At 55.7% G+C, this 26,720-nt stretch overlaps 1 protein-coding gene across 4 annotated transcripts in view; it reads right to left on the minus strand.

Annotated features, from left to right (window-relative positions):
• Window positions 1–26,720, minus strand: part of MAPK4 (mitogen-activated protein kinase 4) — a 71,112-nt gene that overhangs the window by 34,593 nt on the left and 9,799 nt on the right. For all 4 annotated transcript variants that reach the window (XR_012578020.1, XM_074532443.1, XM_074532441.1 and 1 more), the window contains exon 2: window positions 684–1,403. Coding sequence is in view for 3 of the 4 variants with exons in the window: in XM_074532443.1 (XP_074388544.1) it covers window positions 684–1,229 (546 nt within the window). In the remaining variant the exon portion in view is untranslated. The remainder of the gene's footprint in view (window positions 1–683; window positions 1,404–26,720) is intronic.

Consider the following 26,720-nt stretch of genomic DNA (forward strand, 5'->3'; position numbering starts at 1 on the left):
AAAGACCCACTCCTCTCCCTCTATGTTAAATGAATGTAATCCAAACGAAATTGGGTTTTTGAGAAGCTGGTTGGCACCGAAGCAAGGACAGAGCCCAGCAGAGTGGGAGTGGACATTCCAGGGCCCCTCTCCACGTGCTCCCAGCACCTTGTGCTTTTTAGCAGCAGCAGAGCAAGAAACACAGAGCTTAGTCACTTGGTAAAGCAAGCAAACACACGCCTCCCCACAGTCCACTGCTGAGACAGAGCACAATACCTGAACGTGTGTTTGATACACACAGTATGAAGCAATGCGAGGCAGCTGAGGGCACTCAAACCCTTCCTGTGTCCTTTTTGCAGAGCCCCAGGGACTATGGCGGAGCTCAGTGCATGGTCTGTGTCCAGAAAACACAGAATGCCAGGCTGGACAGGGCTCTGAGCAACCCCTTCCGGTGGAAGGTGTCCCTGCTCATTGCTGGGGGTTGGACTGGATGAGTTTTAAAAGTCCCTTCCCACCCAAACTGTGACTCCCTGGACACGCCTCATGGCTTTGAGGCAGAGTGGCCACCAGCAGTGACCACCCAGCAGGCCTCACAGCTGCCCAAAGAGCCTCTAGGACCAGTTCCCCTGGAGGATCCATCACAGCCCAGCCACATCACCCCACAAGTGCTGCCCTCCTGTACCGGCCAGCCCTGCGCTGCCCACCTTGTGCGAGTAGTGCTGATCCACGATCCTGGCCAGGCCGAAGTCGCCAATCTTCAGCACCAGATCCTCGGTGCTGATGAAGATGTTGGCCGGCTTGAGGTCGCGGTGCAGCACGTTGGCCGAGTGGATGTACTTGAGCCCGCGCAGCAGCTGGTACATGAAGAGCTTGGCGTGCTCCTCGGCCAGCTTGCCCTGCTCCAGCAGCCGCGCCAGGTCCGTCTCCATGTACTCCTGCACGATGTACACCACGTTGAACTTGAAGAAGTCGCCGCGCAGGCGGGCGCCCTTGGGGCCCAGCACCTCGTAGACCTTGACGATGTTGTCGTGCTCGAGGCGGCGGATGATCTTGATCTCGCGGAAGGCGTGCTTCACGCTGCGCGCGTCGCCCAGCGTCAGCTTCTTGACGGCCACCTTGCGGCAGCTGCGGCTGTCCAGCGCCGACAGCACCAGCCCGTTGGCCCCGAAGCCCAGCGGGCGGAAGTTGACGAAGCGGCAGCCCAGGTCGTAGCCGTACATGCTGGCCAGGCAGTCGCACTTCTCGGCCATCGCGCTCCTCCCGCTCCTCTGCTCCTGTCACTGGAAAAGCCGGGAATGCCCCAGGGGCTCCGGGTTGGAAACACGGCCGTGGGAGACCAGGCGCCTCATGGTTACCCACTGGAGACTGGGGAGGGGGCTCGCTCTGAGCCCGGTGCTTCAGCACGACGCAGGGTGGAAATAAACCTGAGAACAGAGAGAGAGAGAGAGAATAAAATGTTTTAAACGGGTTGAGAAATCAATGGATTTTCCAAGGGGGTGAGAAATCAACGGACTTTCCAAGAGGGCTTGCTCTGAGCTTCAAAATGACACAACGAGGAAATAAACCTGAGGGCACAAACAGACGGAGAAATGAAATGTTTTAAACGGGGTGAGAAGTCAATGGACTTTCCAAGGGGGTCAGAAATCAACAGACTTCCCAAGGGGGCTCCCTCTGAGCCCAGCGCTTCAGCACAACACAGGGTGGAAATAAACCTGAAGATGCACAGAGAGAGAAATAAAATGTTTTAAACGGGGTGAGAAATCAATGGACTTTCCAAGGGGGCTCCCTCTGAGCCCAGCGCTTCAGCACAACACAGGGTGGAAATAAACCTGAAGATGCACAGAGAGAGAGATAAAATGTTTTTAACTGGGTGAGAAATCAACAGACTTTCCAAAGGGGCTGGCTCTGAGACTGGTGCTTCAACACAACACAGAGTGGAGATAAACCTGAGGACACACACAGATGGAGAAATAAAATTGTGGATTCCATGGGACAGAGAGAGAAAAACAGCAAGTGTTTCTCACAGTGGCTTGTGAGAAAGATGTGATAACCTGTTGACTATAAACAATTTGCAGGTGGTGTTTTTCTACTTTATTTTTCTGTTCCTCTCATGGACAGTGTGCGAGAAAGATGTTTCTGTTAGTTAGCCAAAAGAATAGAATCTATTGTACCACTCGATAAAAACCACACGGTTCTTTTGATTAAAACCTTCTTTGCCTTTGCTATAATCCTGCCTCTCGCCTGTTCCTGCCCCGACCCCAGCACACAGGTGACATAAAATGTTTTAAACTGGGTGAGAAATCAACAGACTCTAAGAGGGCTCGCTCTGAGTCTGGTCCTTCAGCACAACACAGGGAGGAAGTGAATCTGAGGACACACACAGAGAGAAATAAAATGTTTTAAATGGGGTGAGAAATCCATGGACTTTCCAAGGAGTGTAGAAAAGCGTAGCCCAGAGATGTGTATCAAAGCAGAAGGGCTTTTTTCCTTGAGATTAAATAATTATCACTGCTACATTTTTCAGCCCCTGCCTCGCTTCCCTTCCGTGGCACCCCGAGACAATGCTGAAGGGTAGGGCTGGTGGCACTGCCCCGTGTCCCCTGTCCCCTGCTGTCCCAGCACCAGGACAGGGAGAGGAGAGGAGAGGAGAGGAGAGGAGAGGAGAGGAGAGGAGAGGAGAGGAGAGGAGAGGAGAGGAGAGGAGAGGAGAGGAGAGGAGAGGAGAGGAGAGGAGAGGAGAGGAGAGGAGAGGAGAGGAGAGGAGAGGAGAGGAGAGGAGAGGAGAGGAGAGGAGAGGAGAGGAGAGGAGAGGAGAGGAGAGGATCCATTTGATGCCGGTGCTGCCCGTGCCTTGCCCACATAACAGCTCGCTGAAGGCTGACCATGAACAAAACCGTGACCTTTGAGAGGATCATCAGTTATCCCCTCCCAAGGCATGCAGCACCACCAGCATTTTTCAGCTGCTTAATCTTCCCTTTCCCATTTGTAAGATGCAAAGAGCTGCAACTCTTCCTTTCCCCTTTGCTGCCCTTATTTTTTTCTTTTAAAAGATTTTCTTGAAAACATTACAGAGCAATTTGCAGTGGCTGCATGCACAATGTGTCATGTCAGCGACTGCCCAGGTAAAGCACACAGCAAAACCAGCACAGAAACGAGGGTGCAAACACTCCCTGCAGCTGAGAGAGCCACGGAGCTTTCCAGGGTATAGCAACCAGAGTTATACCCTTTCCAGCATGTAACAACCAGATCTGCTCAGGCAAACAAGGAGATTTTTTGCAGAAAGCCTTCAGAAGTGTCCGTGAGGATGTGACACCCCCTGAACTCAGGTCCCACAGCAAATGGTGGCAGCAGCCCTGGGGATGCCATCCTGGGCTCTCTGAAATTACAGCTGAACAGGTAGATATACACATATTTACATATGAAGGACATAAAGTTTGTTTTCTCCCCCACTAAGGCATTAAGAACCTGTAACTGGTGCGTGTGGACCCAAGAGCAGCTGGGTGAGCAGCGGCAGCAGGGTGAGCCATCTCTGGAGCCCAGATTCCAGAGCTCTCTGAAGCCCAGATCCCAGATCCCAGAGCTCTCTGAAGCCCAGATTCCAGAGCTCTCTGGAGCCCAGGCCCAGATCCAAGATCCCAGATCCCAGATCTCTCTGGAGCTCAGATTCCAGCTCCCAGAGCCCTCTGGAGCCCAGGCCAGATCCCAGATCTCTCTGGAGCTCAGATTCCAGATCCCAGAGCCCTCTGGAGCCCAGGCCCAGATCCCAGAGCTCCCTGGAGCCCAGACCCAGATCCCAGATCTCTCTGGAGCTCAGATTCCAGATCCCAGAGCCATCTGGAGCCCAGGCCCAGATCCCAGAGCTCTCTGGAGCCCAGGCCCAGATCCCAGATCCCAGATCTCTCTGGAGCTCAGATTCCAGATCCCAGAGCCCTCTGGAGTCCAGGCCCAGATCCCAGAGCTCTCTGGAGCCCAGGCCCAGATCCCAGAGCTCTCTGGAGCCCAGATCCCAGAGCTCTCTGGAGCCCAGGCCCAGATCCCAGATCCCAGATCCCAGATCCCAGAGCTCTCTGGAGCCCAGGCCCAGATCCCAGATCTCTCTGCCTTTGGGCTCTGGAGCCCAGTCCCAGATCCCAGATCCCAGATCCCAGCTCCCAAATCTCTCTGCCCTTGGGCTGTGCCCACAGCTCCCTGAGCAGCCCCAGAGGAGTCTCTCAGAGCTGCAGAGGCTCAGGAAGGAGCCGCTGGCAGCTCGGAGGGGCAGAGCCTCGCCTCTGTGGGCAAACACCAACACTGCTGGGCCCAGGGTGTGCCCCAACCAGAGCAGCCCAGTGCTGGGCATCTTCCTGACAGTGTCCTTGTCTGGCGGCAGGTGGCCATGCAGAGGTGGCCAAGGCCAAGGGACCATTTCTCACAGCTGCTCCAGCTGGGGAATGACAGCTCAGGGACCTCAAAGGACTTCAGTTTCCCACTGTGGTTTTCACCTCATTTGGGAGCAGAACTGAACAAAGTGTCTGAAGCAGGAGGGAACAGCCGGGCTGATCCTCCCAGGTGATCAGCACAGGGTTCTCAGTGCACTCTGTCTCCCTGAGGCTGTTGGTGAGTCTAGAGGAGCAAGGACACCTCTCCTGCCCGAGCCTGGCCCCCATCCTGCTCCCAACACCCCTGACCCCTTGATGCACCCCATTTTCACCCTTGTGCCACCCCCTGAGGGTCCTTTCAGGCCAGGGGGACCTGTGGGACCACCCGGCTGCACAGGGGCCGACCTTGCACAGGGAGGCCCCAGGTTATCCGCTGGACCCAGCACTGCACAGAGGAGGAACACTGAAATTAAAATAAAATAAAATAAAATAAAATAAAATAAAATAAAAAATAAAATAAAATAAAATAAAATAAAATAAAATAAAATAAAATAAAATAAAATAAAAATGAAAAATAGCTTAAAATAATAATTTAAATGAAATAAATTTTAAAAATGTATAAAGTAAATTAAAATAAAAAATAAAAAAATAAATTAAACAAAAAAATAAAATAAGATAATAATTACAATTAAATTATAAAATAAAATGAAATAAAATAAATAAAGTAATAATTAAAACAAAACAAATTAAAATAAGATAATTAAAATGAAATAATAAATCAAAATAAAATAAAGTAAAATACAATAAAGTAAAAATTAAAACAAAACCAAAACCAAAATAGAAATAAAAAAATAATCATTAAAATGAAATAATAATATAAAATAATAATTAAATTAAAATAAAATAAAATAAATAATGTAAATTAAAATAAAATAAAATAAGATAATAATGAAAATGAAATAGTAAAATAAAAAATTAAAACAAAATAAATAAAAATAAAATAATAATTAAAATTAAATAATAGTACAAAATAATAATTAAAATTAAATAAAGTAAAATAAAACAACTGTGGATCTGCTCCCGTTGTGTTCTTCATGCCAGAACGATGTCTCTGATAGAGCCCCTGATCACCAGAGCTGCTCCATTGACCTGGCAGAGGGTTCACAGCCTGGTCCTGTGCCCTGTGCTCCCAAGGCGGTGCTGCTGGGACCCTCATGCTCCCTGGCAGAAGTCAACAGGAACAACAAAATAGCAGGGAAAAGACAGAATAAAGAAATAGCAGGGAAAAGATTGAAGGCTGAGCAATCGCCCTTTGCTGAGGGTGGATGAGAACGGCGGCGCTGCAGGGCAGCAGCGCTGAGGGGATGAGGGGAGGGAGCCAGCTCGCAGCTGAAGCGAAGGCACACCAGAGGGAGGATGTGGGCAGGGCAGGGATACCCTCCCAGAGCATCTGCCAGCAGCTACCGAGCCGCTTGGCAAGCGCTGCCTGCTCCTCCAGTCGGGAAACAGAAATAATTACAGCCTCTGTGCAACCCAGCAATTATCCAATGCTGGCTTTGGCACGCAAGGACCCAGTAGGGAGAGCTGCTGGCGCTGTCAGGGAGCGGGGCAGGCACCAGAGGGGCAAACCAGGGGGCAGAACCGGGTGGGGAGACGGGGAAGGAAGGGAACAGGGACGTGGATAAATCCTGGGGCTCTGCAAGGAAGGAGCAGGAAGGTGCCCCAGCTGCAAGGCCACAGAAAGGGAGAAGGTGCCACCATGGAAAGGGAGAGGGTGCTGCTGAAGCCACCAGAGCTGCTCTGGGGGCTCTGAGGACCACAGCAAGGCTCAAGGGCAACCTGGGATCCGCTGAGCAACCAGGGGCTGCAGCAGCACTGGGGCTTTTCCTCTGTGGGCAACCACCTGCACTGCAGACCCGCGTCTCTGCAGAGCGCTCTGGGAGAGAGCCTGATGACAAAAAAACAAATAAAAGTAACCAAAACCAAATAAAAGTAACCAAAATCGCCTGCTGGCAAGGGGAACTGTGTGAAATAGGGCTGGTGTTGTGGTGGCTGTGAGACCCATCCTGGCACCTCATGGTGGCCCCAGCATCCAGCCCACAGCCCCAGCCCCAGCATCAAAACTCAGCCCAAGCCGCAAAACCCAGCCCAGCCCCAAAACCCAGACCCAGCCCCAAAAGCCTGCTCAGCTTTCTGCTACTCCAGGCTCATGGTGGTGGGACTGAAGGGTCCCGGGGACCTTTCCCACCAAACCCTCCTGCTCAGCTCTCTGTCACTCAGTCTCATGGGAAGTGGGGCTGGGTGGTCCCAGGGACCCTTCCCAGCCAACCCTGCTGTGGTTCTGCCAGCAGAACCCCGGGGTGCTGAGCCCCGGTGGGGCTGGGCAGGACCCAGGGTGAGCTCCCACGCCGAGCTCCTTGGCTCGCTGCAGACGCAGTGGAAAGAAACCAAGTTCTGCCTCGTCAGCCTAATTATTAATAATTAGTAGAGCTCTTGAAGCGCTGGAAGCAAAAACGCAACATATGAGGGGGAAAAAAGAGAAGAAAGAGCTCTGTTTTTCCTCACAAGAAGAGCGAGGGCCTTTGTGGTGCTCCGGGCTGTGCCTCATCCCCAAGCTAAGCCAGGATCCCACGAGATCCCATGGGATGGGAGAGAGGCAGGAAAAGGGAAGGGATCCTGCCCCTGTGCCCCTGGGCTCAGGTGAGAGCCCACCTGCAGAGCTGCCTCAGCCCTGGCCCCAAATATCAGCACAAGGAGCTGGAGCTGCTGCAGCCAGTGCAGAGGAGGCCACGGAGCTGCTGCCAGGGCTGGAGCCCCTCTGCTCTGGAGCCTGCCTGGCACAGCTGGGGCTGCTCAGCTGCACCAGAGAAGCTCCAGGGACACCTGAGAGCCCCTGCCAGGGCCTGCAGGAGCTCCAGGAGAGCTGCACAGCCCCTGGGGACAAGGCAGGCAGGGACAGCACCCAGGCAATGGCTCCCAGGGCCAGAGGGCAGGGACAGATTTTGGCCCATTGGGAATGAGGAATTGCTGGCTGGGAGGGTGGGCAGGCCCTGGCCCAGGGTGCCCAGAGCAGCTGTGGCTGCCCCTGGATCCCTGGCAGTGTCCCAGGCCAGGCTGGATGGGGCTGGGAGCAGCCTGGAACAGTGGGAGCTGTCCCTGCACATGGCAGGGGTGGGATAAGATGACCCTAAAGTCCCTTCCCACCCAATCCTGGGACTCAGTGACCTCTGCCAGCATCAGTTGTTATCTCTGCCTCCTCCCACCCGAGACAGCAGCAAACCCCTCAGACCAGGCTGAGCAGTGCCCGGGGAAGGCCAGAGGTGGCTTCCCTGCCTTCCCCATTCTCCTGAGCACACCTGGCTCCTGAGTGTCCCCAGCAGCCCCAGGGAAATGCCACCAGCAGCCCCATCTCTGCTGTGCTGGCCCCGGCTGCTCTAATGAACAAGTGTTAATTTCCTAATGAGCGCTGCTGCCGCTCCCAGCAGTGCCCAGTGCGGCACAGGGAGGGTGCTCAGCTGCTGTGGGGCTGCAGAGAGCACAGGGAAGGGGCTCAGACCCTGTGGGGCTGCAGAGCAGAGCCCAGGAGCTGTCAGGCTGCTCAGCCCAGCTCTGGTGTCCACCCAGGGAGCCAAATCCAGCGGGAGCCTCCGGGGAGCTGCAGCAGGGCAGGGCCAGCAGCTCCTGCAGCACGGCGGGCAGGGAGACAGCACTGACAGGGTGTGGGAGCACCAGAGGGGTGTGCAGGGAGCAAACCCAGCCTGGTGACACAACCCCAGCCTGGTGACACAAACCCAGCCTGCTCACAAACCCACCCTGCTGACACCCAGCCTGCTCTCTGTGCCCCACAGAGGGACAGCAGAATACAGGGACAGCAGCTCCTGCAGCACGGCGGGCAGGGAGACAGCACTGACAGGGTGTGGGAGCACCAGAGGGGTGTGCAGGGAGCAAACCCAGCCTGGTGACATAACCCCAGCCTGGTGACACAACCCCAGCCTGGTGACACCCAGCCTGCTCTCCGTGCCCCACAGAGGGACAGCAGAACACAGGGACAGCAGCTCCAGGGAACAAACCTGACCTGCTGACACCCAGCCTGCTCCACAGAGGGACATCAGGGATCAAATCTGACCTGTTCACAGCAACCCAGCCTGCTCTCTCTGCTCCACAGGGACAGCAGAACACAGGGACCACCAGCTCCAAGGGGACAGTAGAGAAAGCGACACCAGCTCCAGGGATCAAACTCACCCTGCTGACACAAACCCACCCTGCTCCCTGTGCTGCACAGAGGGACAGAAGAACACAGGGACAGCAGGGAACAAACCCAGTTTGCTCGCACAAACCAACCCTGCTCTCTGTGCCACACAGGGACAGCAGAACGCAGGCACCCCACCTCCAGGGCTCTGAGGGAGTGCTAGCTTCACTCCGAGCCCCTGTCCCAGCTGCTGTCAGTCCCAGCTGGAAGAGAGGGACGTTCTGGGTGCCCCCAGGAGGCTCACACCAACGGTGCCGGGCGTGGATCCCCTGATTAATAAATATATAAATTATTATATAAATGTCTGTGATGGCCATCACCAAACCACAGCTGAGGGAACAGAGCCCCGTGGTGCCAGCACCTGTCCTGCAGCCACCGGGCACGAGGGGACACGACAGGGACCAGGAAAGGACCAGGGGGAGAGTTAAACCACCCAATTTAAACACCAAAGCACTCTGCATTTGAGAATAATGCAGAGATGTGGAGCTGCTCCCCACAATGAGCACAGAGTGCATTTCACAGGTTCAATTCACCCCTCACTCGCTTTTTCACTTTTTCAGCTCCAGCAGCTGCCACAGAGGCAGAGATTTTATGATGGGCACCCTTAGCACCATATAATACAGTGATGGGGGAAGAATTTAGAACTTTTCCTTCATTCTTCCATCCTTCCTGTCTCTCCCCTGTGTGCCAGGGCAGCATTTGCCCTGACGGTGCTGCTGGGATTTGTGTTGGGATTTGTGCTGCCTCCATCCTCTGAGGGCCTGGGGAGCCCCCACAGGGCTTGGGGGGTTCTGGGTGCCTTTAGGGGGGGGCTCTGGGTGCCCTCACAGGGCTCTGGGTGCCCTCACAAGGCTCTGGGTGGGCCCTGGGTGTCTTTGGGGGGCTCTGGGTGCCCTCACAGGGCTCTGGGTGCCTTTGGGTGGGCCCTGGGTGCCTTTGGGGGGGGCTCTGGGTGCCTTTGGGGGGCTTTGGATGGGCTCTGGGTGCCTTTGGGAGGCTCTGGGGCTGTGTCAGAGCCAGCTGTGCCCTGCAAACAGCTCCCCAGGCTGCCCAGAGGGATGGTGCTCCTGCTCCCCTGAAAACACCACTTATCAAAATGCCTTTGCTGCCAGGAGCCACGCAGAAACTCATCAGCAGAACGAGCTGCCAGCCAAAAGCCAGAGGGCATCAAGCAGCACTGTCACAGGAGGGCAAAATCCTCATTTTGGGGGAAAAGGGATACTCCCAAACCCAAGGGAAACAGCACAAAACGACCCCAAATCCTGGCGTGACCAGCAGTGAACACACATGGGAAACCATGCACTGAACAAGCATCACCCAGCCCTGCAAAGCCAGCTCTGCTGCCCAAACCTGACTCAGGGAAACAGGAATTCTCCCCCTCCTGAACAGCCAGGGCAATTGTGGGCAGGCCAAAATACACTGAGAGGAAAAAAAAATAAAAGGAGAAAGGAAAATCAGAGAACGCTCGTTAGCTCAGAGAAAGAACAGAAAACAAAGGAGAACTTGCTGACACTCGCAGGGGCCTGGGGCAGTGTGGGAAAGCCATTGCTGTGTCCCGAGCAGGGGCCAGCCTGGCCACTGAGCCGTGCCAGGCCGAGCAGGGCCAGCACAGGGACAGGCCCTGTCCCCGTGGGACACAGCACTGAGGCTGCCCTGCCTGCAGACAGACACACGGACACACAGACAGACACACAGCCACACACACGGACAGACAGGGCCTGAACAAACACAGCCAGGCCTGCCCGGGGCCAGCAAGGCCGCCCCACTGCCGGCCCCACTGCCCCTGGCCATGGGGCACTCACTGTGCCACACACACAACTGCATGGCCCAGCAGCCTGCGGCCCCCATGGCTCACACACAGACCCTGGTCACACACAGACCCTGCCCCTGGTCAGCCTTAGTCCCTTGGCAGGTCCTGTCCCTCTCCCTGGTCAGCCCCAGCCCCAATCTCTCATCATGCCCAGCCCCAGTCCCTGGTCAGTGTCAGCTCTGAGTCAGTCCCAGTCTCAGTCCCTTGTCAGACCCACACCCTTGTCCTGGTCAGTCCCAGCCCGTGGTAAGTCCCAGCCCCAGCTCCAGTCTCTGGTCATCCCCTGTCCCAGTCTCTGGTCAGCCCCAGTTCCTGTCTCTGGTCAGTTCCAGTCCCTGGTCATCCCCAGCCCCAGTCCTTGATCATCCCTGTCCCTAGTCAGCCCCAGTCCCTGCCCCTGATCAGCTCCAGCCCCAGCCCCAATCCCTGAGCAGCCCCAGTTCCTGGGCAGCCCCAGCCCCAATCCCTGGTCAGCTCTAGTCCCTGTGCTTGGTCAGCTCCAGTCCCTGCCCCTGGTCAGCTCCAGTTCCTGGTCAGCGACAGCCCAAATCCCTGGTCAGCCCCAGCCCCAGTCCCTGGTCAGCCCCAGGCCCTGGTCAGTCCCTGTCCCTGATCATTCCCTGTCCCTGGTCAGTCCCAGTCCCTGTCTCTGTTCAGTTCCAATCCCCGGTCAGCCCCTGTCCCTGTCCCTGGTCAGTCCCAGCCCAGGGTCAGTCCCAGTCCCTCATCAGTCCCTGTCCCTTGTCCCTGGTCAGCCCCACTCCCTGTCCCTGGTCAATCCCAGTTCCTGTCCTTGGTCAGCCCCAGCTCCTGGTCAGCCCCAGCCCCTGGTCAGCCCCAGTCCCTTGGCAGCCCCGTTCTCTCTCCCTGGTCAGTCCCAGCCCCAGCCCCAGTCCCAGGTCAACCCCAGCCCCAGTCCCGGGTCAGTCCCTGTCCGTGGTCAGCCCCAATCCCTGTCCCTGGTCAGTCCTTGTCCCTGGTAATCCCCTAGCTCCAGTCCCTGGTCAGTCCCAGCCCCTGTCTCTGGTCAGTCAGAGTCCCTGACCCCAGCCCCAGTGCCTGGTCAGTCCATGTCCCCGGTCAGCAACCATCCCTGTCCCTGGTCAGTTCCTGTCCCCTGTCAGACCTCGTCCCTGTCCCTGGTCAGTCCCAGGCCCAGTCCCTGGTCATTCCCAGCCTCAGTCCCTGTCCCTGGTCATTCCCAATCCCTGATCATTCCCAGTCCCAGTCCCTGGTCAGCCGCAGCCCTGCCAGCTGTGGTTCCCATCCCACACATTTGCTGACTGACACCACATTGATTAAAAACCAGCAGAATTATCTCCGTTACCAAAATAAAGCAGTTCCTGGAACGGATGACTCAGAAGCCTCTCCCCTCGCCATAAATCAGAGCAGAAACATGATACCTCACGGGGGCAAATCACTTTGCCCTTTTGGCTTGGCACCTACAGCCTTTTCTTCTAGAAAAAAGGAGATTAGAATCCACTCTGAGCCAACACTGTGTCAGAGAGCTGAGCCTTTCCTCCCCGGGATGCCACGGCCAGGGCTGAGCCTCTGTTATCACTGGAGGGGCTGGACCAAGATAAGCAAAAGCAGGATGGATATTAAAAAAATAATTTTTTGAAAAACACACAGAAACAGCCCTAGAGGGTTTTCTTACTGTCTCTGAGAAGCCTGCGCGAGGAATTTGCCCCAGAGGAGGTATGTGCAGCATGTGCCAGCAAGGCAGAGCCATGGCAGAGCGGCTCCTCCAACCCTCCACGGGCCCCAGAGATAGGTATCTGTGCAGAGAGAGCTCTGTCCTCTCCAAACACGGCTCTGGGATTGCTCAGGAGCCCTGCACCGCCGGGCTGTGCCTCCCCTCTAATCCTGATGGCTGACAAATTTCACCCAGCTCGCCTGGGGCTGCATTGTGCACTGATCTGCACACCCAGCATGGGCAAACAGCAAAGAGGGGCTTCGTGGAGAGGGGGACAACACACATTTGTCTGCTCAAACTGACTGGAAAAGGGGTTCCACCCTGCCTGCTTGTTGCGGTGTGATTGCAAGGTTTACCCCAGAACCAGGGTCCCTCCCTGACAATTCCCTCCCAGGTGTGTTAGTTACCTCTCCTTTCCCCTCCCAGCACTGACTGTCAGTCCTGGCATTCCAGGTGTGATTGGCAGATCCAAAGGATGCCCTCTACCCCTGGGGGACATTGGGCCATCCAGGTGTCCTTTGTCCCTTTGTCCCTCCCCTCCTGTCCCTGCTTGGTGGCTCCCTGCCCCTCTCTCCCGGGTTAAAGGAGCAGCAACCACGGGCCCAGGGAGTTCTGTTGGAGTTGGTACTGCATTCAGAGGCCTGTGGGCCTGAATAAAGCTCTGAATCCAAACCCTCCATCAGAACCGACTCCTTTCCTTCACCATCGCCTTAAAGCTTCTCTGGCAGAGGGAAACCTGAGGAGCAGCCCCTGTTATGGGGGGAAGCTCCATCCCAGCACCCCCATAGCTCCCTCAGGCCTGGCGCTCTCTCCACATGCCCAGCTGCAGCACCCATCCAGCCAAAAGTGTCTGTGGGGTGAAACACCACACACCCACCAGGCCAAAGTGTCTGTGGGTGAAACACCACACACCCACAACCAAAAGTGTCTGTGGGGTGAAACACCACACACCCAGCCAGCCCAAAGTGTCTGTGGGGTGAAACACCACACACCCACAGCCCAAAGTGTCTGTGGGGTGAAACACCACACACCCCGCCAGCCCAAAGTGTCTGTGGGGTGAAACACCACACACCCAACCAGCCCAAAGTGTCTGTGGGGTGAAACACCACACACTCAGCCAGCCAAAGTGTCTGTGGGGTGAAACACCACACACCCACAGCCAAAAGTGTCTGTGGGGTGAAACACCACACACCCAGCCAGCCCAAAGTGTCTGTGGGGTGAAACACCACACACCCAACCAGCCCAAAGTGTCTGTGGGGTGAAACACCACACACCCACAGCCAAAAGTGTCTGTGGGTGAAACACCACACACCCAGCCAGCCAAAGGTGTCTGTGGGGTGAAACACCACACATCCACCAGGCCAAAGTGTCTGTGGGGTGAAACACCACACACCCAGCCGGCCCAAAGTGTCTGTGGGGTGAAACACCACACACCCAGCCGGCCCAAAGTGTCTGTGGGGTGAAACACCACACACCCACAGCCCAAAGTGTCTGTGGGGTGAAACACCACACACCCACAGCCCAAAGTGTCTGTGGGGTGAAACACCACACACCCACAGCCCAAAGTGTCTGTGGGTGAAACACCACACACCCACAGCCCAAAGTGTCTGTAGTGAAACACCACACACCCACAGCCAAAAGTGTCTGTGGGTGAAACACCACACACCCAACCAGCCCAAAGTGTCTGTGGGTGAAACACCACACACCCAGCCAGCCCAAAGTGTCTGTGGGTGAAACACCACACACCCAACCAGCCCAAAGTGTCTGTGGGGTGAAACACCACACACCCAGCCAGCCCAAAGTGTCTGTGGGGTGAAACACCACACACCCAGCCGGCCCAAAGTGTCTGTGGGGTGAAACACCACACACCCACAGCCCAAAGTGTCTGTGGGGTGAAACACCACACACCCAGCCAGCCAAAGGTGTCTGTGGGGTGAAACACCACACACCCACAGCCCAAAGTGTCTGTAGGGTGAAACGCCACACACCCAGCCAGCCCAAAGTGTCTCTGGGGTGAAACACCACACACCCAACCAGCCCAAAGTGTCTGTGGGGTGAAACACCACACACCCACAGCCCAAAGTGTCTGTGGGATGAAACCACACACCCAGCCGGCCAAAAGTGTCTGTGGGGTGAAACACCACGCACCCAGCCAGCCCAAAGTGTCTCAGGGTGAACACCACACACCCAGCCAGCCAAAGGTGTCTGTGGGGTGAAACACCACACACCCACAGCCCAAAGTGTCTGTGGGGTGAAACACCACACACCCACAGCCAAAAGTGTCTCTGGCGTGAAATACCACACACCCACAGCCCAAAGTGTCTGTGGGGTGAAACACCACACACCCACAGCCCAAAGTGTCTGTGGGGTGAAACATCACACACCCACAGCCAAAAGTGTCTGTGGGGTGAAACACCACACACCCAGCCAGCCAAAGGTGTCTGTGGGGTGAAACACCACACACCCAGCCAGCCCAAAGTGTCTGTGGGGTGAAACACCACACACCCAGCCAGCCCAAAGTGTCTGTGGGGTGAAACACCACACACCCAACCAGCCCAAAGTGTCTGTGGGGTGAAACACCACACACCCAGCCAGCCCAAAGTGTCTGTGGGGTGAAACCACACACCCAGCCAGCCCAAAGTGTCTGTGGGTGAAACACCACACACCCAACCAGCCCAAAGTGTCTGTGGGGTGAAACACCACACACCCAGCCAGCCCAAAGTGTCTGTGGGGTGAAACACCACACACCCACAGCCAAAGTGTCTGTGGGGTGAAACACCACACACCCACAGCCCAAAGTGTCTGTGGGTGAAACACCACACACCCACAGCCCAAAGTGTCTGTGGGGTGAAACACCACACACCCACAGCCCAAAGTGTCTGTGGGTGAAACACCACACACCCACAGCCCAAAGTGTCTGTGGGGTGAAACACCACACACCCAACTAGCCCAAAGTGTCTGTGGGGTGAAACACCACACACCCAGCCAGCCCAAAGTGTCTGTGGGGTGAAACACCACACACCCAACCAGCACAAAGTGTCTGTGGGTGAAACACCACACACCCACAGCCCAAAGTGTCTGTGGGGTGAAACCACACACCCAGCCGGCCCAAAGTGTCTGTGGGGTGTAACACCACACACCCACAGCCCAAAGTGTCTGTGGGGTGAAACACCACACACCCAGCCAGCCCAAAGTGTCTGTGGGGTGAAACACCACACACCCACAGCCCAAAGTGTCTGTGGGGTGAAACACCACACACCCAGCCAGCCCAAAGTGTCTGTGGGTGAAACACCATACACCCAGCCAGCCCAAAGTGTCTGTGGGGTGAAACACCACACACCCAGCCAGCCCAAAGTGTCTGTGGGGTGAAACACCACACACCCACAACCAAAAGTGTCTGTGGGGTGAAACACCACACACCCAGCCAGCCCAAAGTGTCTGTGGGGTGAAACACCACACACCCAGCCAGCCCAAAGTGTCTGTGGGGTGAAACACCACACATCCAGCCAGCCCAAAGTGTCTGTGGGGTGAAACACCACACACCCACAGCCCAAAGTGTCTGTGGGGTGAAACACCACACACCCAGCCAGCCCAAAGTGTCTGTGGGTGAAACACCATACACCCAGCCAGCCCAAAGTGTCTGTGGGGTGAAACACCACACACCCAGCCAGCCCAAAGTGTCTGTGGGGTGAAACACCACACACCCACAACCAAAAGTGTCTGTGGGGTGAAACACCACACACCCAGCCAGCCCAAAGTGTCTGTGGGGTGAAACACCACACACCCAGCCAGCCCAAAGTGTCTGTGGGGTGAAACACCACACATCCAGCTGGCCAAAAGTGTCTGTGGGGTGAAACCACACACCCACAGCCCAAAGTGTCTCAGGGTGAAACACCACACACCCAGCCAGCCCAAAGTGTCTGTGGGTGAAACACCACACACCCAGCCAGCCCAAAGTGTTTGTGGGGTGAAACACCACACACCCACAGCCAAAAGTGTCTGTGGGGTGAAACACCACACACCCACAGCCCAAAGTGTCTGTGGGGTGAAACACCACACACTCAGCCAGCCAAAAGTGTCTGTGGGGTGAAACATCACACACTCAGCCAGCCCAAAGTGTTTGTGGGGTGAAACACCACACACCCAGCCAGCCCAAAGTGTCTGTGGGGTGAAACACCATACATCCTGATCAGACACTGATCTACCTTCAGGGGTGACAGGGACAGCAGCCAGGGACAGCTGGAGCTGTTCCAGGAGGTTTAGGTTGGGTATCAGGGAAAGGCTCTTCCCCATAGGGTGCTGGCACTGCCCAGGCTCCCCAGGGATGGGCACAGCCCTGAGGCTGCCAGAGCTCCAGGAGCCTTTGGGCAGCGCTGCCAGGGATGCCCAGGGTGGGATTGCTGGGGGTCTGTGCAGGGCAGGGGCTGGACCTCCTGTCCAGCTGGTGATCCATCTCATTGCTCCTCCACAGGGAGCAATGAGCTTCCCAAAATTTGGGATGAACACAAGCACCAGCCGAGACTCCTCCACAGGGAAAACTGAGCTTCCCAAACTTTGGGATGGCATAGGCACCAACCCAGGCTCCTCCACAGGGAACAATGAGCTTCCCGAAGCTCATTGCTGTGGCATTCTCCTCCCTGTCTGCTCAGCCACGGCTCTGATCCACACCCAAGGGTGATCCTGGTGGGTCCCTTCCAGCTCAGGGTATTCTGTGATTTGATGATGATGGGGCAAGGCCACCAAGCTGAGCCAGACCCAAGCAGAGCCAGAACCGAGCAGAGCCAGAACCGAGCAGAGGCAGAACCAAGCAGAGCCAGAACCGAGCAGAGCCAGAACCGAGCAGAGCCAGAACCAAGCAGAGCCAGAACCGAGCAGAGGCAGAACCAAGCGCAACCAGAACCGAGCAGAGCCAGACCGAGCAGAGCCAGGACTGAGCAGAATCAGAGCCAAGCAGAACCAGCACCGAGCACACAGAGTGTGCACCCCACGCTGCCCAGCCAAGGCTGCCCAGGCCCTGGGGAGCACCAGCAGGACCCCAGCACTGCCCAGATGCAGCAGGGCACAGGAAGCACAGCAGGGCTTGGCAACTTCAGCCAGCCCTTGAGCCGAGCACACGGAGCCTCTCCTGGGATGTGCCCTCTCCCTGGAGCCGCCTTCCCAGCCCAAACTCCTGCTTTCCACACATCCAGCCTGCCTGGTGAGGCTGGGCAGGTCCTCCCATTGCGGGGAGGTATCACTCAGCACCCCAAAATCCACCTTTTCCTTGGGCTGATTCCCTAGGGAGAAGGGCTGCACACACAGCTGGAATCTCACAGCACACGTCGCAAAGCTCCCCCTCATCTGTTGTGCTGCCAGAAACCATCCCTGCTGCTTTAACACTGCCCAGTGATTTTGGGAGACCCTGCTACACAGCCATGGGGTGCTAGTGGCCAGCAAGGCTGAGGGATGGGAGCAAAAACGCGCTGGAACTACCACAGACAACACAGGACATCTCCTAGGGAATCAAAACAAAAATATTGTAGGTCCTGCCCCTAAAATACACTGACCAAACCCAAAATATGCTCCCAGTGACTTTTAGCCACCCACAGAACAGACAGGGAATAAAGGGCTTTGCTGGAGCACTGCTAAAGCTTGCTGTCAGTATAATCACCTACTACTATAATGGGATTACATGGATTAGCTGCATTTTAAGGAAACATCAATGAGCCAGGCTGCCTTTCTAGGCAGGATCTTGGGGCTGCATGGGATAATACCGGAAAAACCAAGAGCTGGCTGTTTTTAGAAAGCATTTCTCCAAATGACCTGGGAGGGGGGATCACAAGGCAGCAGAGGTGTGTTAATGCAGGCAGGAGCTGAATGAATGGACTCTGCAGAGGGAAACAGACCCACCCCTGGCCTCCCTTGGCTGAGCTGCACCAGGAATTCATTGAGGCCTGCATTCCCCCCGTGCTGAGCTGCGGGATGGGCTCAGGGCTGGAGGGGAGCGGGAGCACAGGATGCACTGTGGAAGGGATGCCAAAGCCAGGCTGACCCGGGATAAACAGCTTGTGCTGGGTCCCCTCGGGGCACCTGCACTCCCAAGCCCTCTCTCTGCCTGTACACAGGAAAATGTCCCCAAAAACAAGTCTGAAATTAGACTTCTGGCCCCCATCACAGGGTGGGACCTGCAGCTCTGTCCCACACAGGGCAGGAGTGCTAGCCTTCACCAGGAGGGACAGGGCTGCCAGGAAAATGTCCCCAAAAACAAGTCGGGAATTAGTGGCACCCATCGGCAGGTGGGACCTGCAGCTCTGTCCCACACAGGGCTGGGGTGCCAGCAGGGCTCCCAGGAAAATGTCCCCAAAAACAAGTCTGAAATTAGACTTCTGGCCCCCATCACAGGGTGGGACCTGCAGCTCTGTCCCACACAGGGCAGGGTGCCAGCCTGCACCTGGAGGGACAGAGCTCCAGGAAAATGTCCCCAAAACAAGTCTGAAATTAGACTTCCTGGTCCCCATCGCCAGGTGGGACCTGCAGCTCTGTCCCACACAGGGCAGGGTGCCAGCCTGCAACTGGAGGGACAGGTGTTGCCAGGAAAATGTCCCCAAAAACATGTCGGGAATTAGTGGCACCCATCGGCAGGTGGGACCTGCAGCTCTGTCCCACACAGGGCTGGGGTGCCAGCAGGGCTCCCAGGAAAATGTCCCCAAAAACAAGTCTGAAATTAGACTTCCTGGCCCCCATCGCCAGGTGGGATCTGTGGCTCTGTCCCATGCAGGGCAGGGGTGCCAGCCTTCACCTGGAGGGACAGAGCTCCAGGAAAATGTCCCCAAAACAAGTCTGAAATTAGACTTCCGGCCCCCATTGCCAGGTGGGACCTGCAGCTCTGTCCCACACAGGGCAGGGGTGCCAGCCTGCACCTGGAGGGACAGGGCTGCTCTGCAGGCATCACATCCTCACCCAGGACATCCCACACCCTCACACCCACCCTCATCTGCTCCCAGCAGCCCTCAGGATTTGAGAGGAACTCTCAGGCAAGCAGGTTTTTTTTTCATTGCTTTTTGCCCTTGGACCGACCATCCAAAACAAACTGTGCGCTTCATTTTCCAAAGTCCTGTACTCTTCCTTTCCAGGATGGATCCAGCCTGGAAGCCTTGGGGAGCTGCAGCCTGGACATTTTGCTCCCCATGTTCTATCCAGCACCTTCTCCCTCTCGTTGTGACTCAGCTAGGGCTGGTGAATAAAACCCAATTAGGGATCAAACATCAGAGCAGCACAGCAAAGGGATGGTCCCTACCCCAGGCAGCTCACAGCCTGGGATCTTCAGCTCCCACCATGGGGAAGCGACAAAAATAACCCATTAAAAAGCCACTTTAATTGCCTTGCCAGCGGTTTGCACAAACTCCAGCTAAAGCTGGAGGTAAAAATGAATTAAAAGCCTTAAATAGAAAATTCTCTTTCACTACTCCCACTTTAACCCTTAAATTTTAATGGGGTCGTGGTGAGGGAGGAAGCACACCCCGCCAGTCCTCCAGCTCCCCTGCCACAGCAACCAGGCTGGGCTCTGCTGGGTTTGCCACACCATGGCCTCCCAGGTGCAGGGACCCAGGCCAGGAGAGACAGCCAGGTACCCTGGGACAGACAGACAGACAGGCTGTCCTAAACACCGAGGCTGTCCTGAGACAGACACCCAGGCTGTGCTGGGACACCCAGGTTGCGGCCAGGCACAGCTCAGGCCGCCCTCAAGCTCACATTCCTCAGGCCAAGCGAGCCTTAAAACCAGGACAACAAAATTCAGAGGGTGATCCCTGCACCAGAATCCCCCAGAGCCCTGGAGCTCTGTCCCACTGTGGTTTGCGCTTCTCAGCCACTGCCAGGGCGGAATCACAGCAGGTGAGGAGCTAATGTTCATGTCCCAAACAACAATAGCTTGGGCATGGTGTGGAGCCAACCAAGGGTTTTTGGGAATTACAAGCAAGCACTTGGTAGAAACACACCAGAGGAAGACCAGGATGTGGCTGGAGAAGGGGCCATGTGGGAGCAGGGCAGCATTCTAGGGACAAACCTCCTGGTTGTGGCTCCTGCAGGAAAGCACAGCCTGGCACAGGGACAGGGCCAGAAGGGCCGGGCACTGCGGGGGGAACTCTGAGCCCATCCAAGGGCCCAAAGCCCCAAACCGTTTCCAGAAAGGCCTGAAGGAACCACTGTGAATGAGAACTGACTTGCACAAAAAGTGGGAAACTTCTCCCCAGGGAGTGGAAAATTTAAATGTGCCCCACAAAGCCCAGGGCCCCAGGACATCCCATCAGCTGGATCCACACTGGAGTCAGGACTGGTGATCTCTCTCTCCTTCTCTCGCTCTCTCTTTTCTTCTTTAATCCATCTCTTTGTTTCTCTCTTCCCTTCACCCAAGCCCCTCTGCTGTGTGCTTGCACTGGAGATCAAGCCCTAGCACACCAATTCTCATGCCAAGGTGCAACCCACCAAAAATCTCTGCCAGCTTCTGCTGCTCCTTCCAGCCCGTCAGTCCTGGGTGCTCCCTCAGCCCTGCACACACAGCACTGCGTGTCCGGGCTGGATCCGGAGGAGAAGTGCTTCACCACCACCCTTTGGTGAAGAGCAGGAGCCAAGCAGGAGGTGGGCAGAGGTCTCAGAGCCCAAAGATCCCTCAGGGAATCATAGCCCAGTGTTGGGAAAGATGGAAAAGGAAATTCTTATAAATATGATTGTCTGGCAAAAGATTTTGAGAATATGGAAACTATGAGTGAGATTGAAATGAAGGCAAGCTTTGAGATCCCTCAGTTACTGAACAACTGGAAAACAATGGTGTGGCTGGCTGAAGGGGATCCCCTTTTGATGGAACAACACCCTCTGCTTGCAGACAGGTCCAAGAGTCTGAGCAGACCCTGCCAGCTTGGCAGAAGGGGCCCAAAGAGGAGGTTTTAGGGTTTAAAATGTAGCACAGTGTGGTAATGTAATGATTCCTATAGGCTGTATGTAAATGATATAGGATTTGTATCTTGTACTAGATTGGTTAGTGAGAATCAGAATGTTCCACACAGAAGATGATTTATTGTATTGTAACGGGAATTTCACTCTCTTACTTTTCTATGCTCGTAGCTCTTACCTCTTGTCTCTTAGCTCTTGCCATTTACTCTTACCCCTTTTACTCTTACTCTCTCACCCTCTCATCCTCTCTACCTCTCTCTTCTCTCAGGCCTGCTCTGAGCTGTGCTCCCAGCAGGGCCCTGCACCCAGGCCCTTTGCAATAAGCCCCAAATCCCAGCAGGGCCCTGCACCCAGGCCCTGTGCAATGAACCCCAAATCCAGCAGGGCCCTGCACCCAGGCCCTTTCAATGAACCCCAAATCCCAGCAGGGCCCTGCACCCAGGCCCTGTGCAATAAACCCCAAATCCCAGCAGGCCCCTGCACCCAGGCCCTTTGCAATGAACCCCAAATCCCAGCAGGGCCCTGCACCCAGGCCCTGTGCAATGAACCCCAAATCCCAGCAGGGCCCTGAAACCCCAAATCCCTGCAGGGCCCTGCACCCAGGCCCTGTGCAATAAACCCCAAATCCCAGCAGGGCCCTGCACCCCGGCCCTTTGCAATAAACCCCAAATCCCAAAAGGCCCCTGCACCCAGGCCCTGTGCAATAAACCCCAAATCCCAGCAGAGCCCTGCCCCCAGGCCCTTTGCAATAAACCCCAAATCCCAGCAGGGCCCTGCACCCAGGCCCTGTGCAATAAACCCCAAATCCCAGCAGGGCCCTGCACCCAGGCCCTGTGCAATAAACCCCCAGTTCCATGACCAGGCTGCAGAGATCTCTCGTGTCCATCCGTCCTGACCATCCTGCCCACATTGCTTCTACAGCCCAGCGCTGCCTGCCCGCTGCCAGCCTCACCAGGATCACCTGAGCCAGGTGTGACCCTGCTCCCCACCCAGGCTGGGGCCCAGAAGGGAGAATGGAGGGGGCAGCACTCACAGCACAGCTGGGAGGGAGCTGCTGGAGGTTTTTGGGTGATCTGCTCTGCTCCCAAACCCGGTGGTTTAATTGCAGGCTTGGAGCATGGCCTCGCTGAGAGCAATGCAATCAGGCTCCAGACCCCACGGTGCCCAGCATTTATTTAGCTAAATATTGCCCTGAAACGTCCCTTCTGCTCTGCCCAGGATTGTGACAGAGCCATCAGGACGGAGCAGTCTCACACCTTTAATCCCTTCCTTCCCATTTGGCTCCAGTGGGCAGCAGCAAGGCCATTTTGCAAAAGGAATCATGCCAAGGAAACCTGGCTGAGGGGTTTGGTTTCTAAGTCCCAGAGACTCATTTTTCCCCCCTCCCCTTTCAATCTCTGTTGCTCAAAAAGTCCTCATGTTTCCGAAGCATTTTGCAGCTCTTACAGCACTTTGCTGGGATGAGGAAAAGCTGACACACATATCACGGCGGCAGCAAAGATTATTTTTGCTGTCTGAGTAGTAGCAGGCACGTGAGATTTATTTGGATAAAGGAGGTCAGAGTCGGAAATGAGCTGGGATTCCAGGCTGTGAGTCCAAGCCCTTGGGAGATTTGGGGTCTCCAGGGGGAGCCCAAGGTTGTGTCCTGTGTCAGCATCACCCCACAGGTGATGTGGGGTCAGTGGGGCTGCCTGGCACCCTCAGCCTCAGGAGAAAGGTGGGATGGGCACAGGCACCAGCCCAGGCTCCTCCACAGGGAAAAATGAGCTTCCCAAACTTTGGGATGAGTACAGGCACCAACGCAGACTTGTCCAAAGAGGAAAACGAGCTTCCTGAACTTTGGGATGAGTACAAACATACCAGCCCAGGCTCCTCCACAGGGAAAAATCTTCCCAAACTTTGGGATGGGCACAAGGACCAGCCCAGACACTCCAGAGGGAAAAACAAGCTTCCCAAACTTTGGGATGAGCACCAGCACCAACCCAGGCTCCACCACAGGGAAAAATGAGCTTCCCAAACTTTGGGATGGGCACAAGCACCAGCCCAGGCTCCTCCACAGGGAAAAATGAGCTTCCCAAACTTTGGGATGAGTACAAACACACCAGCCTAGGCTCCTCCACAGGGAGCAATGATCTTCCCAAACTTTGGGATGGGCACAAGCACCAGCCCAGGCTCCTCCACAGGGAAAATGAGCTTCATAAACTTTAAGGTGAGCCAAACCAGGCTCCTCCACAGGGAAAAATGATCTTCCCAAACTTTGGGATGAGTACAAACACACCAGCCTAGGCTCCTCCACAGGGAAAAATGATCTTCCCAAACTTTGGGATGAGCACCAGCCCAGGCTCCTCCACAGGGAGCAGTGAGCTTCCCAAACTTTGGTGTGGCGTTCTCCCACTCTGCTCAGCCACGGCATGGATCCTGGCAGATCCTGGGATCTGCTGGAACACACAGCACCCTTATGTCCTGAAATGATCCTGTGAGTGTTATTACAATCGGGAATTCCTCCCAGCTGCTTCTCTTTTCCACAACACGGCCTGTGCTTGAAGCAGACAGCAATTTGCTTTCCAGCTCAGAGATTTGTGATTTTTTTTTTTTAACCTTAGACCCATATTTAGCAGAAGAGATTGGGGAGGGTGCTGCTAATGACTCAGAGAGACAAAGACTCAAATGCCTTTCCAGAGAGCCGGATAACACAGGAGATAAAGAGCTGCTGGAGCGCTGTGATCCAGCAGGGAATTTGGGAGCAGATATGGCCAGCAGGGATTTTGGGAGCAGGGATTTTGGGAGCAGGTGTGGCCAGCAGGGAATTTGGGAGCAGATATGGCCAGCAGGGATTTTGGGAGCAGGGATTTTGGGAGCAGGTGTGGCCAGCAGGGAATTTGGGGACAGGGATTTTGGGAGCAAGGATTTTGGGAGCAGGGATCTTGGGAGCAGGGATTTTGGGGGCAGGGATTTTGGGAGCAGGGATTTTGGGGGCAGGTGAGGCTGCCTTCTCACCCTCGGTGATTTTGTGTCCTTTTCAAACAGGTGGGACAAGCCTCTGACTGACAAGGTTCAGAATCCCTCAGTCAGGAAAATCAAAATTGGCATTTTCTGGCAAGTATAAAGGCCATCAAGATGCCCTTTGTGACTTCCCTGCCCCTTGCTCAATCAGAAAGGGGATGACCCAGAGACGCCACCGTGCTCATCTCGATCCCTTCATGGTCACCACCGACCACTCCAACTTCGTTTTCCCAAAGGAATCTCACCCAATTTCACATTTCCTTGGCTCTCCCACCAAAGCACCCAAAGCTGGCATCAGCTGTAGAGTGAGCTTGGGGGGAAAAAGGAGAAATGACAATTTTGCACTGAAATGTAGCTCACTGGAGTTCAGGATTTGGTGTCACAGGGGTGAGGGAGAGAGGAGCAGACCCCAGCCCTGTGCTAGCACAGCTGGATGCACAGCTGGCTCCAGAGCTGCAGCACAGCTGGGCACACCGCTGGCCCCAGAGCTGCAGCACAGCTGGATGCACAGCTGGCCCCAGAGCTGCAGCACAGCTGGATGAACAGCTGGCCCCAGAGCTGCAGCACAGCTGGACGCACTTCTGCACAGCTGGATGCACATCTGCAGCACAGTTGGATGCACATCTGGCTCCAGAGCTGCAGCACAGCTGGATGCACAGCTGCAGCACAGCTGGATGCACAGCTGGCCCCAGAGCTGCAGCACAGCTGGACGCACTTCTGCACAGCTGGCCCCAGAGCTGCAGCACAGCTGGATACACAAGTGGACACACAGCTGGACGCACAGCTGCAGCACAGCTGGATGCACAGCTGGCCCCAGAGCTGCAGCACAGCTGGACACAAAGCTGCCCCCAAAGCTGCAGCACAGCTGGATACACAACTGGCCGCAGTGCTGCAGCACAGCTGGCCCCAGAGCTGCAGCACAGCTGGACACAAAGCTGCCCCCAAAGCTGCAGCACAGCTGGATACACAACTGGACACACAGCTGGATGCACAGCTGGCCCCAGAGCCCCTTTCAGTCCGGCAGTGACTCCAGGAGATACAGGACCCCTCTCCATCCCACAGGCATTCCTGCTTCCCAAGAGTTCCCTTTTCTAGCCCCCCCAGGAACAGCTCCCTGGCCACCATTCCTGGCTCCCAGCTCTCCTGGGCACGAGGACAGCCCTTGCCTGCTCACTGCCTCGCTCAGAAGACATCATTATTTCTAATTTATTGTATTTCTGTACTCGGCCTGGGAGGTTGTGTGCAAGGGAGCTAAGCCTGGCCTGCTCATTGCAAGCTCTGATAAAGCCTTTCTCAAGTTGATATAACCTCACACTGAAAAAATAAAAATAAAAAAAAAGCCAAACAAAAAACTGCGGAGAAAGGAGAATTCCCAGAGAGCAAAAGAGCTGCAGTTCTAAAATTATCTGAAAATAGTCTCCTGGGTACAGGTGCCTGAACACAGGTCAGATCCAATGCTTGTAAGAGAAATGCAAACCAGTGACAGAATTCCAGAATGGCTTAGGGTGGAACAGACTTCAAAGCTCATCCTGTTCCACCCCTGCCACGGGCAGGGACAGCTCCCACTGTCCCAGGCTGCTCCCAGCCCCATCCAGCCTGGCCTGGGACACTGCCAGGGATCCAGGGGCAGCCACAGCTGCTCTGGGCACCCTGGGCCAGGGCCTGCCCACCCTCCCAGCCAGCAATTCCTCATTCCCAATGGGCCAAAATCTGTCCCTGCCCTCTGGCCCTGGGAGCCATTGCCTGGCTGCTGTCCCTGCCTGCCTTGTCCCCAGGGGCTGTGCAGCTCTCCTGGAGCCCCTGCAGGCCCTGGCAGGGGCTCTCAGGTGTCCCTGGAGCTTCTCTGGTGCAGCTGAGCAGCCCCAGCTCTCCGAGCCACCCTCTGGCCAGCATTCCCCCTGGCTCAGGCCCGAGGAGCTGCAGCACATCCATGACCTGGTGAATTTCACTGGCCCAGGGGCCCAGCTCAGATCCCAGGACCACAGCTCTGACCCCCAGAGGTGCAGCCCCTTCCTCACCCGCCCATCCCAGCACCGCTTCTGGGATGCAGGGTGGGAATTACAGCAACCTGGGACAAAACCTGGAGCAAACCAACTTTTCTGGGCACTGTGGGCAGTGGGAGACGAGCCCAGCACTGAGCCCAGCCCAAGGTTTCATGCTGCAATCCCCACAGAAACGCACAGATATCTGCCTGTTTTTCCCTCGTCCCATTCTCCTTGATCTCATTTTAGCTGGAAGCGGTCCCAGATGGATCCCATCCCGAGGAGCCCAGCACCTACCCTCTGTCCTTGGAGTAATTTTGAGCTGGGACCTATTTCCACACCAGCATTCCCAGCCCTGCCCCCTCGCAGCAGGGAAAGGGTTTAATTTACCCTTACCGGAAAGGGTTTAATTTATCTTTAATTTACCTTTACCCAAAGGCACTTTGTGATGATGGCTCAGAACTTCCCGTGCCCACTCAGTGGAGCACAGAGCCTGCAAAGCATGGGGGGATTTCCAGCCTGGCTCAAACCTGGTCCTGCCCCCAGAGCACCTGACCAGAGCTGGGAACACCCCTGGGCATCATCAGAGAGCCAGAGGTGGGCAGGGGGAGCAGCCTTGTCCCCAAAGGCTCAGCCTCCCTGGACATTTCTGCATTCCCCAGCCCCATTTCAAGGCTCAGCCTCCCTGGACATTGCTGCATTCCCCAGCCCCATT

Source organism: Zonotrichia albicollis, chromosome Z, assembly GCF_047830755.1.
Source record: "Zonotrichia albicollis isolate bZonAlb1 chromosome Z, bZonAlb1.hap1, whole genome shotgun sequence".
Lineage (NCBI taxonomy): Eukaryota > Metazoa > Chordata > Aves > Passeriformes > Passerellidae > Zonotrichia > Zonotrichia albicollis.